The following is a 16,982-nucleotide window of genomic DNA, read 5'->3' as shown; positions in this document are numbered from 1 at the left end:
AAGAAGCTTTCAATAAATTAACCACGCCTTTAGTTTGATATGCAGATGTAACACATTATCTGACTGCAATACAAATGCTATAATGTGTCTCGAGTTTGAACCCATTAGATGAAAACCCGACCCGAATAAAATGTTCCTTGTTCGTCGAAATTGAAAAGAACAAACAATAAAGTGGCACACAAAGTCAGCCAAGGAAACTGTTAAGGTACACGTGTGAGCCGTACTAGAGAAATCTCACATCGGAGAATTGGTGTGGTGTTGAGCAATTAATATATCCTAGTTGGCCCATAACTCATTGGCTTAAGCATTTGAGTGAATGTGAGTCCAACTAAATATGCCGGCACGCTCGAACTTAGATTCCTCTTGGAAATGTATAAATTTGGTGTCCAATTTATTTTCTTGTTCTGCCTATTTTATTGTTTTCTCTAATGCCTAAGTTTTGAATCTCATGTGCCTATTCATCTTATGCATACCTTCTCAATCACCAGAAACAAATATGGAAGGGAAAAAAAAGGTCAAACAGATCTGTTGTCAAATCAAGAATATGCCAGGAATTCTTTACTACTGCCATATGCTTTCAGTTAGATTTATGTGCACGGAGGAAGAAGAAATAAAACCAAATCAAAGCATACAAATTGATTCCTCCGCTATAATAGCACTAGGTTTTTGCTTGACCGTGATGTGGCGGTCGCCCAACAGCACGTGTGCGGATGTTCTTTCCTGGCGGCAAATGAGTTGAATTTGCCAAGGGCCCTTTCTTTTCGATTGTAATTGTTTTGAGTTTAATTCAACAGGGGCTCCTATCCCGATAGTCTTACAAGATTGTCATTATTTTTAACCTCATGATTTTTTAATTAATGATTACTTTTCGTAAAAAATGCGGTAATGGTGTGTGGTTCTCTTATCAGAAATTGTTGACAGTATTATAAGATTGTCGAAAAAGCATTTTCCTAATTCAATATATCTTATGATGCATGAAATCAAATAACTCTAAAATAACGGTGATGAGCCCACGTGGATCCCAGCCTCCTCTGTGGATCCAGGGTTTTCAAAAATGGATTAACAATTTTGGGCCGCACAGATCTTGATTGAATGTTTTCTTTTCTTGGTCGGATCTTGATAGAATTAAACGAGTTGACACGGATGTAAGTTTTTTTTTTTTTTCCTAACGAAAATTGTACTCATTGCTTAAAAGGGTACATGAAAAGTACATATACTTCCATAGCAAAGAAAATCGAAGTAGGGCAAAGTCTAGAATAATAAAATGTAAAGCCTAATTCAGAAAACAAGGATAATCAACAAAGTTCCAACAGAGTTAAGCACACACTTATTCCATAAGAACGGATCTATCAAGTAAAATATCAGCAGCCAATCACTAGATTTCCTATCATCGTCAATGATGAGCATACACTAGAAATTCCTTCTCTAGTAATTACGGTGTTGCCAATTGACGGTGCACGCCTAGGTTTGCCTTCCTCTACATCATCGCCGTACGAAAACAACCAGAACGGGTTGAACAAATACAAATATAACATTTGGAAGAGAAAATCTTCGTTATTCGGCGAGACGTAAGTGCTCGTGTGATCACCATTAAAACCGGAGACAAGATGCCGCAACTGCTAGCTCCGTCACCAGGTTTTGTTGCTACTTGCAAAGTCTGCATAAGTGATGTTCTTTGAAGCCTTATTGCATGACCTGTTTTAAAAGAAACCAACAGGAAAGAGGGTTCAATTACATCCTTCACCAACTTAATATTTGTGAAAAACCATTGTACCAAACTAAGAATCTAAGTACTCGGGTAGCTTCACTGCTCTCTGTCGAGCTTGAAGCTAAAGTTGTCAAGCTGGTATTTTCCATATCCGTTGTCTTTAAAATTGTTTAGGTCGAAATATCTTATCTTTTTCTATCTTGTCTTTACACAAGCAATAGGACAATGAGTTGTTCAACATAAATAAAGAAGAAGAAAGATTTCGAATGCAATTTCGGGAACAACACGAAAGATATTTCTAGGCAGCGTTTTTGAGGTGCACACATTTTGATGATGAAGTGCAGAGTCTTATACCATCAAAGTTCTCATCGGTCTCTGCCGAAGAAGATGTCCTGAAAAGGCACGCCCATCCGACTCAGAATTATTGGTGTGAGACTCAGCTCTATCTCTCTTAGAAAAAAAGGCAAAGAAAGCTGTGAATCGATGTTGCCCTTTGACAATAATAGGAAATTTTTTTGTTAAACTCGCATCAATATGTAATTTTTAAAAAAGAACAAGAACAGAGAGACAATAACAAAATTTAAAGCATATCATCAAATGTAAAGAGATATAGAAACCGGCCTAAAGTTGTTGGCAAAGCAACCTCTACGCGTCGCTTCATGGTGGCTTGTGTTCCTGGAACCACTTGTTGCTCCTTTCTTTCAGGCTGTAAAGAGATGTGGATATCTACATTGGATTCCCAATCAATAGAGCTCTATCATTGGAAAAAAGCTGTGCCCCTAGCTCCGGTCCTCAAGATGCAATAATTTGACTAAGACATAAGATAAATAGGGTATCCCCACTCCCTCTCCCGTCCACATTCAATAAAAGATGTGGTTGGATCTAGTACAGCCTTGTTCATCGACAATTGGCGAGGCATCAACCGGTCGACCAAGCACGCCGATTATCCATGAACAAAAACTGTTCTTTTATGTAATTTTAATTCATGCCGCACCATCGCTCCTACGCATAAGACAATCAGCCATGATTAGGCTGACACATCAAATAAATCAAGCGAAGCTTTGACTAAGAGGGCATAATTACACTTTTCCTCAAAAGTTAGAATTAAATTGATTCAATTAAAAAATTTAGGCTCGTATTCAATACTAACCGTGCAGTTTCCCAACAATACTAAAGAACCAATACCTCGTAGCCGGTCCCTTTCCCGAACTTGAAGCTATGCCCCTTCCTCTGCCTCCATTTACAATACCCCTTCCCGAGCTCTAGGCACCTCCGATCGGTAGGACCACCTCCTCTGCCTATATTTTCTGCTACTGGGTCAGCCTTGATAGTTCAATCCCTCTTTACCTACACCATATTGAACTTCCACAGAGGTCAAGGGCTGCAGAATAGCGTCCCGTTATCTAAATTTGCTAACTACCTAAAGAGACACAAGCTTTTCCAGTAGGACAACTTAAATTTCCAAAACGTACAAGAGGAAGGCACATTACAGAACACAAGTACATATACGTAGAGGGGGCCATTTGGGCCTGTGGGCCCGGAACCGGCCCGTTGACCGGCCCGGAACCGGCGGTTCCGGGCCGGTTCGAACCGTCAAAAAAAAAAAAAAAAGGGAGCCCGGGGGCAGAGAGCCGTTGGGCTCTACGCCCCCGGCCCGCCACTAACCCCCCCCCCCCCTTCTCCTTTGGGCCGTTGCTTTATAAAAAAAAAAGAATTAAAAATAATTCTTGCCTATAAATACATATGCTTCCCCTTTCATTTTTGTCACAAATTCTCCGAACAATCTCTCGAATTCTCTTTGAAATCCTCTCAAATCGCTCAAATTCTCCCAATTCTCTCAATCCCGACTCAATTCTCTCAATCGGATTTCCGATCAATTCTCTCAAAAATGGCAAGTGGAAGCGAAAATGCCGACAAGGGCAAGATGACTATGGGAGATTCCGAGTATCCCATTCCTGAATATGATCCTCGTGAGTATGCAAGTTGGGAAGACGACGACGATAATATCAACTATGTCCCGATTCCGAACGTCGAGCACATCCCAACACAAGAAAGTCTTCATCCTCCCACCGGTGTCGAAGAAACGTCGACGGCAAATGAGCCGGAACGGAAGGGCCGAGATAATACATCGGACTTGTGGCTACACTTCGACAAGGTACGTGATGAAGTCGAAGGTAAGTATAATATAAAATGTAAATATTGTTCGCAAACATATAAATTTACGAAAGGAGACGGCTACGGAACATTCCGTCGGCATTTGACGAAAAAACATCTAACGCAAGCGGGGATCGACAATACGCAACAACAAATTTCCGGGTACGCCACTTCTAATCCTCATCCTTTATTTCGTTTCACTGAAGCACTTTATAAACAAACATTAGTTGAATATGTTGCCCTTGATCATGCTCCGTTTAATACTGGTGAAAATTTTAATATGAAATATTTGATAAATACTGCGTTGGTTCATAGCGCCAACTATTCCAAAAAATACTCTTAAACGCCAAGTTTTTCATCTTTATAAAAAAGGAAAAAAATCTTTAGCAAAATTTTTTGCGGAATTCAATGGACGTGTGCATATAGGTAGCGATATTTGGAGTGATCCTTGGCAAATTCATTCTTATATGGGTGTCACGTGTCATTGGATAGATGATAATTGGATGATTCAAAAAAGACTTATTGCATTCCGAGTTTTTGATGAAAGCCATTTGGCTCATAATATTTATAGAATAATTAGGCAAGTTTTAGAAGAATATAATTTAATAACTAAAGTATTTTCAATTGGTTTTGATAATGCCGCCGCAAATACCGCTTCTATTCCCGAATTAGAAAATATTTGCAAACCCACTTTTGACAGACAATTTTTTCACATTAGATGTGCTTGTCATGTTTTAAATTTATGTGTACAAGATGGTTTACGAACTCTTGACACTTCTCTCGCCCCAATAAAAAGTGCAATTAAATTTTTATGGAGTCGTCCCCAATATATGAAATCATGGGGAAAATTTTGTAAACAAAATGGGAGAAGGGCAAGAAGATTTCCAAAAGATATTCCGACTCGTTGGAATTCTACGTACGAGTTGCTTCGGCAAACTTTTGAATATAAAGATTTATTATGTATGTTTATTTCACAAAATATTCCCGAAATTACTTTACTTCCTCAACATTGGGACGTTTGCAAGAAAATTTTAGATATTTTGAAAATTTTTAATAATGCTATTAAGACTTTATCTGGTATTTATTATCCTACAATGCATTTATTTTTAATAGAGTGTGTTAATATTGGTAGTGTTTTTAGTGAATATGAAAATGATACCGAATTAGGTCGAACTATTTTAGTAATGCGAGAAAAATGGTTGCATTATTATTTGCAAATTCCTCTTGTCTATTTAGTTGGTATTGTTTTTGATCCACGTATTAAATTAGACGGTTTACAAGATTATTTGAATGTGTATTATCATGATTGTTTACATTTGGATGATTCAATAGATATTTCAAATATATTAGGACATGTTAAAGAATCTATAGTAGCATTATATGGAGAATTTTGTAGTAGATATGGTTTAAGTGATTCCGGATCTTTACAATCTACTGCCTCACGTAGCGAAGGTGGTAGTTCACTTAGTAGAGGGTATAATATGCTTAAGAGTAGGCAAAAAAAACAAAAATGGGCAACAGGTAGTATTTCTGAATTAGAAAAATATTTAACCACTCAATTTGAGTTTCGTGATGCAGAACATAGTACAGATTTCGAAATCCTAAAGTGGTGGAAGAGTCACCAAATCGAGTATCCAGTTCTCGCCCTCATCGCTCGTCAAATATTAGCAACCCCTTCTTCAACGGTTGCAGTTGAACAAGCATTTAGTTCTAGAGGATTAATTTTGGACTCTCGCCATTCAAGATTAAGCCCGGACTCTGTGGAAGCTCAAGCTTGTGTCGGCGATTGGACGAGGGCGAAATATCGACACCAAGAGTTAGATCGTGAACACGAATTTTTTAGCGATGATGTTGGAGATACCACCGCCACGGGTACCACAACGGGTAGCGACGATTGACGATAAGGTAAGTTGGGATTCTCAAAGGTAAAAGAACTACATGGGCTTTGATTCTTCTATCCCCAAGAAGATATGTAGGCGCTTAATGATAATTCATTAAGTTCAAGCCCATTCATTCTTCTTTTTTTTCCCCATATTTTATTACAATGTACAATTTAATTGTATTTTATAATTTATAATTTATTATATTTATTTTATTATTTATTATTTTAAAAATTATTATTAAAAAGGAATCGGAATGAACCGGCAGTTCCGAACCGGAACCGGAACCGGCCCGGAACCGCCGGTTCCGGTTCGAACCGGAACCGGAATTATACACGGCCGGTTCCGGTTCGGAACCGGAACCGGAATTATACACGGCCGGTTCCGGTTCCACCTTTTCGTGGAACCGGAACCGCTGGTTCCTAAACCGGAACCGGCGGTTCCACCGGACCGGCCGTGTCTGCATATACGGTTTTAATGTCCCAAAAAAGGCACACATGTCCATGGGACAAGTTGGCCATTTCTACCTTCGTCGTCCGTAAATGCGGTTGAATTGTCAATTGTCCAAGATGAAGTCATCTTGATTGCACCATGTAAAGTATGAAACCCAAAACAAATTGATGGAAGCCAGCCCAGAAGAAGCAACAGCAACCAAGCTGGATAATTCTAAATGACAGTTTTGTTTTGCTATAAAAGTTCCATGATACAACGTTGTTCTGTTCACTTAGAAGCAAAACAGAATAGAGAGATTTTTCTTTTCTCTCCAAGACACAAACATCCTTCGTTTAGCTACTCAATCTGTCGGACGACATACAAATACGAACCAGTGTGTTTATAAATCACACAGCAAAAGTAAAAACAAATTGAAAAGAAGAACAGAAGATAAATCCATAAGCTCGCAGTGAGAAAGAAGGCAGCTTTTTATTAGTCAACTACGTGTTGGCCAAATAAATGAACACATGGAATCACAACCCTGAAGCACCTCCCCATGGAGGCGAAGCTTCATCAATGGCCTGCACACTCCTCCTAATTTATCTCAACTTCAAAGATTCAAACCAGAACCATGCAACTTCTCGTCCACGACACCGTCAATTCTCTCCCCCATCTCAGCACTCATGTAATTCACCCAATCTCCAACCTCGCCTCTCCTGAAGAACCACTTGCTCTCGACTCCATTCCACAGCTTCCCGCTCTTATTCACCTCCAATGCTCTCAAATTGTCGAAGCTACACATCCTCAGTATACCCTCCACCGTCCTGTCTCTCAGTTCTTCTTCGCTGAATGGACACCCCACGAAATCGGCCAACCTCCTCACATGAGCATGCGGGTCCAATTTCATCTGTTCGTACGTCACGAACAATACCTTCTCTGGCTTCTCCAAGCTCGCTTTGTGGTAACCCAGCACATGATCCCAGTAAGGCCCATAACGGCTCACCCCTCGACAAAACTTGTCGAGGCACTCCTGGATCGAAATCTGGCCCTTCTCTTCCGGCCTCATCTTGTTGAGGAAGTGCCACATTGAGATGAAGGTGTCCTTAGCGTTCCGAACCAGGTAAACCAGCTTGCACTTGGAGTCGCTCACCGACTGGGGAAGTGAGGAGTAAGGCAAGTGGGTGGCGAAGAGCCTGGGGACGCTAAAGCAGAGAGATCAGGATTTTCTTGCTCGAGATAGAGCTTGTCCTCCAAGTGGGGCACGAGCTCGTGGGAGTTTTGGGTTAGGAGAGGGTGGCGTCGTTGTGAGTCAGAGTTCGAGTACTTGGCACGGTTCAAAAGAGCGAAGAGGATGGCCTTTAGCCAGGTGGTACCAGATTTCGGGTTGGTGACGAGGAGGATGTCAGAGGGGTGAGCTTGGAAGTGGTTTTGGCAATTGACGATGCCATTCAACCGCCAAGAGGGGAACCAGAAGCCTTGGTACAAGCGAAGAGTGTTGGTGACCCAGTTTTCTTCTGAAGGGAGAGAGGAGACCAAGTCCTTGACTGCTTGCGGCATGTCATCGTCTCGCAAGTACCTTACATCGTCTGAAGGAGGAGATTGAGAGGCTTGCATGGTGGTGGTGGTGGTGGTGGTGGTGGTGGAGGAGGTGGAGAACTAGAGTGGAGAGTTAGTTGATGTTTCTTAAATAGAGCCTTCTTGCATGAGAAAGATCATTGCTGGGACATGGTCTGAAACTTGAAACAAAATCTTATATGAAGATGATGTTGGGTGTCTCATAAAATTTATACATTAAATGTTTTCTGGTTACATCTTTACAAAATTTGAACTAAAACTTTTCATACGCCTAGCATAATTAATGCTTTCATGTAACTAACTACTAGACAAGCTCACTTGAAAAATTTGAAAACAGTTGATTATCTACTACGGAAAAGTACGTTAAAGTCATTATTTTGTTGGTAACTCACCGATAAATTTGCAAACAAATGTTTAACAATTTGCTTATATTAAGTCTCAATGAATGATTATGGCTTACTTCTCACAAGAAAAAAAAAAAAACGCAGTAACAGTCATGATGCTACCAGTTGATAATTGTTCGAAATTATTTGGGGCAACTCAAAAGAATTTGTCATTTTCTTGATATGATGCAGGTGGAGGCTTTTATCTAAGTCATATCACATGAATTTAATTGATTCTCCACATGAATCAGGTCGACCAAGTAATAGCAGATAATCTTCACTTACTAGTTAGAATCATAGCCGATGCAGATATGCGTAGGATGATAAACCTTTGCGAAAGTCTTAAATGTTTTAATTTTTGTCAATTAAGACTAACATTTTAAAATTATGCGGTGAAGTCCTTTAACTCATCATTGGTCTAAGTTGACTTATTTCACTGCAGAAAAATGTCAATCATTGTATGCGCTAAGGACAGTTATTGCAAGTTCTTTTGAAAACATTTAGGACTCTCCTAGTTAAAATTACAACACTTCGGGCTCAATTGACCAGCCGGGGAAACGATTAAGAACACTCAGCAAGTTTAGTCCCAAGATTGAGTGTGAAGTTCGAGACACTATTTTTAACCTGATTTTTTTATCCAACTCCATGGTATTCATATTTTTCTCTCACCAAATTTTTGATTGGTGTGTTGCCTAGATAGACATCACAAATATCTAAATTTCACCAAAAATGTATGCTGGTGATAGAAGATGGGTGTGCAGGGTATGGGTTCGTTGATAGCATGTGCCCCATTAATCATGTCATGTTCTAGTCCTCTGCTTCCATTATGGGGTTGAATATAGAAAATGTGATCCATTCGCATGGAACGGCTCATCACAAATAATTGGACCGGGCCTACAATTTTTTATTATTTTTTTTTTTTTTTGGGCGAATGACCTGTTGATCTGTAAAAATTTCGAGATAAGTGCAATAGAAGCTCTAGAACTTGTCTCGAAAATCCCCTAGAAAAATCACCCGAATTGACGAATGGGTCTTAGGAAATCTCACCCCCAAAGTCGACCAGGATCAGAAAGCTCTGTTCGCAGGAGTATTGTGGCTGATATGGAAGGCGCGCAACCAGTGGGTTTTCCAAGCCAGGCGACCCAACCCTAGAGCATACGTAATTTTTTTCCGCATAATATTTTTCGAATTTTTTTCCTTTTTCTTTTCTTTTCTTTAGTTTTTCCCCCTCCCAACTTAGGGCCATCCAACTCTCGCCGGCCAGGGGGAGGGCAGGCAACCTCTCCCCCGGATCCGGCGAGGGCATCGTTGCCCTAACGTAGACCTAGCGAGGATCGCAACGCTCACACTGGTAGGCATTCACTAGTTTAAGGTATAGCTTCTAGTCTGGTGCAGGTGCAATGTTGAGGCACCACCGGTTTGGTTAAAATTGATGGCGCAATCAACTGAGCTTTCTTGTCTGTCTTCGACGATGCCTTCACTCTTCACTTATGAAAATTTGATAAACCACCTTAATCCAAGAAGTCTAGAAAATTTTTCTGGTCCCAAAACTTTTCTCATCAGGATGGGCGCTAATAGTGATGTCGGGATTGATGAAAGGGACAAGAATTATCATATTTTTCTATTTGAGTTTTTTTGATAAATAAAATAACGTGCCGTTTGATTAAATTTATGTGTAAAATTTTTTTTAATATGAAAAATTCTGCTTTAAAAGCTAATGTCATGTGAGACGGCCAAAGGGCGAAACAAATGCAAACAATCGACGATAAATAAAAACTGAAAATAATCCCGATACAAAGAATTTATGCAGTTTGGTCCGACGTGTGAACTCTATGGAGAGAAATTTACGGGATATTCAACTGTAATCAACAAGAGGAAATTACAACCACTCAAAATACACAACTCTCAAGTGTCAAAAAGACTCCAATTTGCACAGGAGAATTACAAGAAAAAGTGCTAAACATATTACAATTATGCCATCTAGGACGGATGCAATCTAGGCGTTGATTTTCTCTCCATTTTTGTTTTCCTTCTATTCTTGTACCATTGATGTCTTATCGTTGATATACAGCTGTTATTTAACATAAAACGTAGAGAAATCAGTGTAGAAAATCTAGACTAATTTGTATCCAAACTTAGAGGAAATTAGGAAATCACTTAGCTTTCTTTTGCTGCAGCGATCTTGAATGATGGGGATGAACTTGTGGCTTGTGTTGGTCGGTGTAGAAATTGGCAATGGTAGCACCGGGCTTCAAAACTTTTATACTCTCTCAAAACTCTCTTCAAATTTTCTCTCTAAAACTCCTCTCAAAAGCTCTCTAAATTCTCTATCACCAAAATTTCTCTCAATTCTCTTCTACTCCAAAACCTCTCCTCTCTTCAAGAACTCTTCTTCTTTTATAGGCAAAGTTCTTCATCCTTCATTCTTCATCTCCATTTCATCCCCTTCCATTTTCATCTTCTCTTCTTCATCTTCATTTCCTCACCTTCCATTTTCATCTTCTCTTCTTCATATTTATTTTTTCTTCTTCATCTTCTCTTCACCATATTCCTTTCATTATCTTCTCTTCACCATCTTCCTTTCATTATCTTCTCTTCTTTATCTTCTCTTCACCATCTTTCTTTCTCCATCTTCTTTTGGTATTTGCAATACAGTCCCTGAAGTTTTAAGTATTTGCAATATAGTTCCTGAAAGTTCAAGTATTTGCAATACAGTCCTTGAAGTTTTAAGTATTTGCAATACTGTCCCTGAAGCCCAAATCTTCTCGGTGGATTTTTTACCTGTGCCTAGTCTAAACGCATGCTAAATTAAGTGTTCTGCTTGCCCAATTATATGCCAATGCAATGTACGCTAAAAATAAATATGTGAGATGATTTTTATTCGAAACTAAAACTAGTTCTAATTTTTATGCAAAAAATAGATTAGTAAAAATTTAGGCGTCAACATTAATTTTAAATATTTTGCATTTATACCAATTCAATCCATGTGGCTAGCCGACGGAGACGTGGACAATTTGCAATAATTTTTATTTATATATTTATTTTCCTTTCTCTTTCTATTGTTTTTCCCTACCACTATGGCTTGCAAGTCGTGTATCACAAATGTGGTTGGACTTGCCAGAACTCACCGGCCACCCGGCGAGGGCGATGAAGCTCTCACCCGCAGCCACCTTATGAAGATTCGGGTGAGCCTAGCCTCACCGGCCACAGTGGCTAGGGAAAAAAAAAGAGATAAAGAAAGGAAAAAGAAATAAAAACTATTAAAATACTACTAAAAAATTTCCATGGCACTGTTTGCCTACCGGACCGAATTGACACAAATGTAAAAGTTTTAGGAGTGAAATGACATATATATATATAAGACTGAATTGACATAATTGTAATAGGTTTAGGATTTTGTTTCCCATAATTGCACTTGAAATATCTCACAAACACAAATTATCTTCCTTGAAACAAAACCAAATGTATGTTGACACCAACAAAACCAAAAGAATCAATTTCACAGCATCACAATGTATACATTCTCCCAATTGCATGTGAAAGATCAAATTCTATATTATACAAACAACCAATAGTAACAACACGTGAAGCACGTGACGAATGCTCTACCTCTAGCCTAGTGCACCGTAACAACCTAGATGATTTATAGCTCGCAACGAAGGAGGTACTTAGAGATCTTACAAGCTGAACATTGAAGCACCTTGAAGCTTCCTCGACTTAACTCCCTCGAGCTGCTCACAACAGCCGTCGTCTCTTCCATGGATCTCCATCTGGACACTTCCTTCGCTGCCCCACAAATCATCCATCTACACATCTGCATTCAACAATCGTTCCAACTCGTCCACTTCTGCTGACCACCTCAAAACTTCAGATAGAGTTCTCATATCCAAGTATCTGTCAGCTGCTAGGGAAGCCGACGGTATTGCAGTAACGGTCACATCTCCGGCACTCTCCTCATCTCTAGGTTCTCCATTGAGCTCCATCTGTTTCTGGACACTGTCCATATCTTTCTCTGCAATCGATCCCATAGCCTCAAAACATTCATCATTCCCCGGCTCTGACTTAAAATCATAAACAGAGGAGGTGCCATGAGTTTCGCTTTCAGCCACAGATGCAGTGTCCAAGTCTTCATCGGGACATGAAATATCTGTAGTCGACTAAGTTCGTATATAAGAAATTGCAATCGAACGACGAACAACTAACCTGAATCCAATGCAGACGAGTATGTAAAAAGTTGATCCGAGCCCAACGTATTGTCGTTGTGTCTTTAAGACAAATTCGCCCCCTCAATTAGTACCTGAGGATATTAGACGATCGTCTCCCAAGATAGAACATATCTCGTTCCTTTGAAGTGGTACAAGTTCAGAGGATTCCACCGAACGTAATTTTGCAAAAATAATCGCAGGAAATGAATGTATTGGAAAGAGAATGAAAAATGGTGAATAAGTAGTGTTTAAAAAAAACCGATAGCTATTTATATAGTCACTAAAATTTGAAGAGTCATGGAAAAATCAAATAGACGAAAAGTCACGAAATCGTACAGTTTCGTTTATGAAGGATTGTGAACCGAAACACCTCCTTTCGAACAAACATGTTCGTTCAAAGAAAATATTCCCGAACAAACACATCTGCTCGGAAGAAGAAGTGTTCAGAAACACCTCATTTCGAACAAACATGTTCGTTCAAAGAAAATATTCCCGAACAAATTGTAAGAGTAGAACAAAATAAAATAAAATAATAAAAATAATGGAACGCCCGAGCCGGTCGGCGGGCGGCGGCGCGCGTGTATGGGCCAACCTAGCTTTGCGTAGGTCCTCTCCCTTCCACAAAAGTAGGGCGCCCCTTGGGGCCCAAACCTATTTGTGAGGTTCTAATATTTAAACCCATCTTCCATTTAATATTTTTCCCATGTGGGACTCTCCATCCTTCATTTCTCATTCAACTTCTTATGGGATTTTTTGTAACTAAATCCCCACAATATCGCACCTAGCCCCAGCCTCATCAGAATACACGTCATTCTTCATTGTCCATTCCTCTGTCAACATTTCCATCATCTCGGCATCGTATTCTCCCTCCCACTCACTATCAACTCCTCCCTCGATGTACAAATGAATCAGTCCTCTATCGGATGCTAGTTGCACCATTCCCTTCACTTGCTCATCATTACGGATCTCTATGAGCAAATCGCGAGATACGCCAGGAGTCTCAACTCACATTTTCTTCAAACGAAACCTGAAATTTTTCACGTCAGCAATCAATCCATCATATGTCACTGAATCGGGGGTGACATCTGTTGACACCTAAATTTTGATTTTTAGAAAATCATTCATAAAAATGAGAGTTATTCATAATTCTCACAAAAAATAAATTTTCGTGCATTGCATATTTTTCGTCATGTCGGGTAGGTCCAGAGATGAGTCAATTAAGCATGATTCCAACGGACGACCGAGTTAAAATCGACCCGAAAGTATTAGGGAGGGTGCGGAATTTTTTACTATGATTTTGGGCTCAAAACAGCCCGTTTGAGATTTTAAAATTGCAAAAAAGGCCTTAATTAATTACCCATTTTATTAGTTAAGGTCTAGGTGAGTCCGGAATCACAAAACGAGCCCATAAAACATTGAAAAATAGCCCATTTCTCCCTCCTCATTCATTTGGCCGAAAATTGTAAGAGTCTAAGTCCAATAGGACTCTTCAAGATCAGAATTTTCGATCTAACGATCGATATCTAATTGGAGCTTTTGATCTAACGGTTTAAACCTTACAACTCAAAGCCCTAGTTTTCTCTATAAATACATCTTTATGCCTAGGGTTAAAGGAGGATTTTTGGATTCAGAAAATTGAGATTCACGTGAGAATGAGGGAGAGCAAGGAAAAGGCACACACGGCTGAGAAAAGGCAAGCACAAGAAGAGGAGAACGAGGCGCGATCGAAGCTGCTGTCCATAGGCGTTTTTGCATCGAATTGGTCCGAGTTTTGTCTCGCGAACTAAGGTAATCTTCGTATACTTTCAGCCTTGATTCAAGCATGTTTTTTTATCTTGTTTTTGCTGCTGTTTCACACTAAAAACCATCACTGTTTCATGCTGTTTAATGCTAAATTCGCCATGGTTTGATGTTTGATTTTTACTGCCATTAACGATACAAAATTGCTGCTGTTTTTGCCTCTGTTCAATGTTGCTGTTCGCTTTATTCGCATGCTGTTTCGCTGCAATTTTCTTGCTGAAATCATTGTTGTTTTCACGTTGAAATCACCGTTGTTTTAGCACTTTTTTGGCTACTGTTTTAGGGAGGAATTCCTGCTGTTTAGGATGTTTTTGCATGCTGTTAAGTACTGGAACTTGCTGCAGTTTAATGACGGAAGCTACAACTGTTAAATGTAAAAACTTGTTGCTATTCATGGTTAAAATCAGCCGCTGTTTAGGGTTGAGGTTCGCTGCCGTTTAGCGTTCGATTTGGCCGTCCCTCGTGTCGTTTGTTTGCTGATGATCATTTTTTTGGCACTTAATTTTCTGATCATATGCGACCTTTTGCTTGATTCGTCGATATGTTGAAGATTGCTTGTTTGATTTGTTTATTTGGTGAATCTGATCACTTAACTTTTTTTCGAAATTGAGAATATATTGAGCATGTTATCTTCGGTCGATATATATTTCTGGATTTTAATTATCTTGCGGTTCGGATTTCGAAGGATCCGAACCACAATCTTTATCTTGAGCATTTCTGTATAATCTGATGATCCTTGGAAAATTCGAAAATTAGAGCATTTAGGGATAAGAACACACTGGATTTTGAGGCAATCATATCTTGTAGAATATTGATATATTTTCGGAATATTCAAATAACTCAAGATTCAATTTGATTTTTTTTTTTAGATATTGAACGCATCTTTAAAATTCGGGAAATTATCTGATATACTTTGAAAAATTTCAGAAGATAATCTTTCTAATTTTTAAAAGATGTCGATCATTTTTGGATAGGAGCTTATCTCCTTGAAAATTTCAGAATCCTTTAAGGATTTTAAAAATTCAATAAATATTTGCACATCTTTAAACAAAACTGCCCATAACACATGCTCCCCAATTGTGCCTTGTCCCTCGGAAAACGTACATTAAAGGCAACATATGAATTCGATCTCAAAGTACGATCGTGCCCGTACGTGTGAATTAGATATCAAATCCTCAATCTCGAGGAGCGGATCGCTAATTCCTAAATAGAATTTCAAGGTTTGCCCTATGTATATAGGGACGACGGTAATTCTATAATATATTCACTTGCTAACCCTAATCTCGGGGGATGTTGTGAATAAAAATCAGAATTTCGGATTTAAAGGTGTTTTATGGGCAATATTGTTTATTTTTGTTCAAATTTCATTGTTTTCATGGTTTAAATAAATTCCTAAAAAATCCCAAAAAAAAAGATGTCACGTTTTCTTAAGCTAAATCACATTTCTCTTCACTTTTTGCATGAAAATAATGTCTAATAAAATTAGGGCTTTGAGAAATCAATTTCTTAAGTTAAATTAGATGTTACTTCACATTAGAGTAGTTTTTACCTTTATTTTTTCATGAATCCGAAAATACACAAAAATATACCAAAAAAATACCATCCACGTTGCATAGCATTATAGTTTAGTTTGCATTATTATATTTTCCTTGTCATGCATATTTGCCATGTCATTATGCCATGTCACGTATTTTTGCCATGTCATTACATCTCACATGTCATATAGGTAGGTTGCATTAGCATTGCATTTAATAAAAGAAAACCCAAAAAAAAATTAATTCAAATCATCAAACTAAGGATTTTTCATGAAAATCGGGTACCGAAAGGGCATTAATTGAAAAGTTAATGTAACCAAGTCCCTGAATCCATTTAATCTCTGGTTCGTATGAAATAAAGTATTTTCTCCCTAATACTTTATTTAGGTTTCTAATCTACCTACCATAAAAGATTAGTGGCAGCTCCAATTTAAAATCTTGGCATGTAATTGAACCTAAGTTGCGATTCGGTAGGACTTGGGAGAGTCTGAATTAGGTTAGTTAATCTAATTAACCTAATAATCCGTTAATCCGAAAAAAAACCAATTTTTAGGTCGTGACAGCTTGGCGACTCCATTGGGGACCGTAATTTTTTTTTGGAAAAATTCTGGTGGACTTAAGCCTAAGTGATTTTCATGTTGATTCTCCTTGATTGATGATTTGGATTTGTAATTTGTTCATTTTTTTTTTTGGGTGTTAATTGTTATATTGATTTTCTAACTATCCGACCTTTGTTTTGAATGATTGATAGCTGTGTCATATTGTAATTTAATATCTTGGGAATCATAAACTCTTGTGCATGAATTTTCATTTGTTTGCACTGCACCATTTTCAAAACCTTAGTAAAATTTAGGATGGTATCAAGATTGGGAATCTCCTTAGCCTTGATCACGAGGAATGGATGACCCCATCTTCGATCCCAAGCTTTGGTACGGAGGATCACCCAACCTGGCTATAATCTCATAGCATGAAATGGACCCTCGACCTAAATGAAATTCGTAAAGGCTGAGCATTGACCAATCTAATTTGGTACGGTTTGTCTATAAGATTTCGAACTTTTTCAAAAAAAAAAAAAATCATAAAAAAGGGCACACACCTGACACCCGTCACGCGCATGTCCGTGTAATGTCATAATGTTGGTGGGTAAGCTTTCTGATCCTTTTCGTGCAAATTACTTATCCTCATGTACTATTTCGGTCGGTCCACGGCAATTAGGTTGGTCGTGTCTCGATTTACTACTTCATGGAGCGCATGGAATGCAAGAACATCCGAACTGTTCCAATGCCCAAGAAGGGACTAAGCGGTTGGTT

At 38.7% G+C, this 16,982-nt stretch overlaps 2 protein-coding genes across 2 annotated transcripts in view; both read right to left on the bottom strand.

Annotated features, from left to right (window-relative positions):
• Positions 1-7,788, bottom strand: part of LOC125314724 (cytosolic sulfotransferase 12-like) — a 49,066-nt gene extending 41,278 nt beyond the window's left edge. Inside the window, 2 exon segments of the mRNA XM_048277660.1 lie at positions 6,784-7,374; positions 7,377-7,788. Of these exon segments, the coding sequence (XP_048133617.1) occupies positions 6,785-7,374; positions 7,377-7,788 (1,002 nt within the window). The 3' untranslated portion in view covers position 6,784.
• LOC115727986 (disease resistance protein L6-like) overlaps positions 1-16,982 on the bottom strand; it is a 449,825-nt gene that overhangs the window by 355,869 nt on the left and 76,974 nt on the right. The window lies entirely within an intron of this gene.

This window comes from Rhodamnia argentea, chromosome 4, assembly GCF_020921035.1.
Source record: "Rhodamnia argentea isolate NSW1041297 chromosome 4, ASM2092103v1, whole genome shotgun sequence".
NCBI classification, from domain to species: domain Eukaryota; kingdom Viridiplantae; phylum Streptophyta; class Magnoliopsida; order Myrtales; family Myrtaceae; genus Rhodamnia; species Rhodamnia argentea.
Note: the sequence above shows the minus strand (reverse complement) of the source record. Positions and strands in the feature narration are given on the sequence as shown.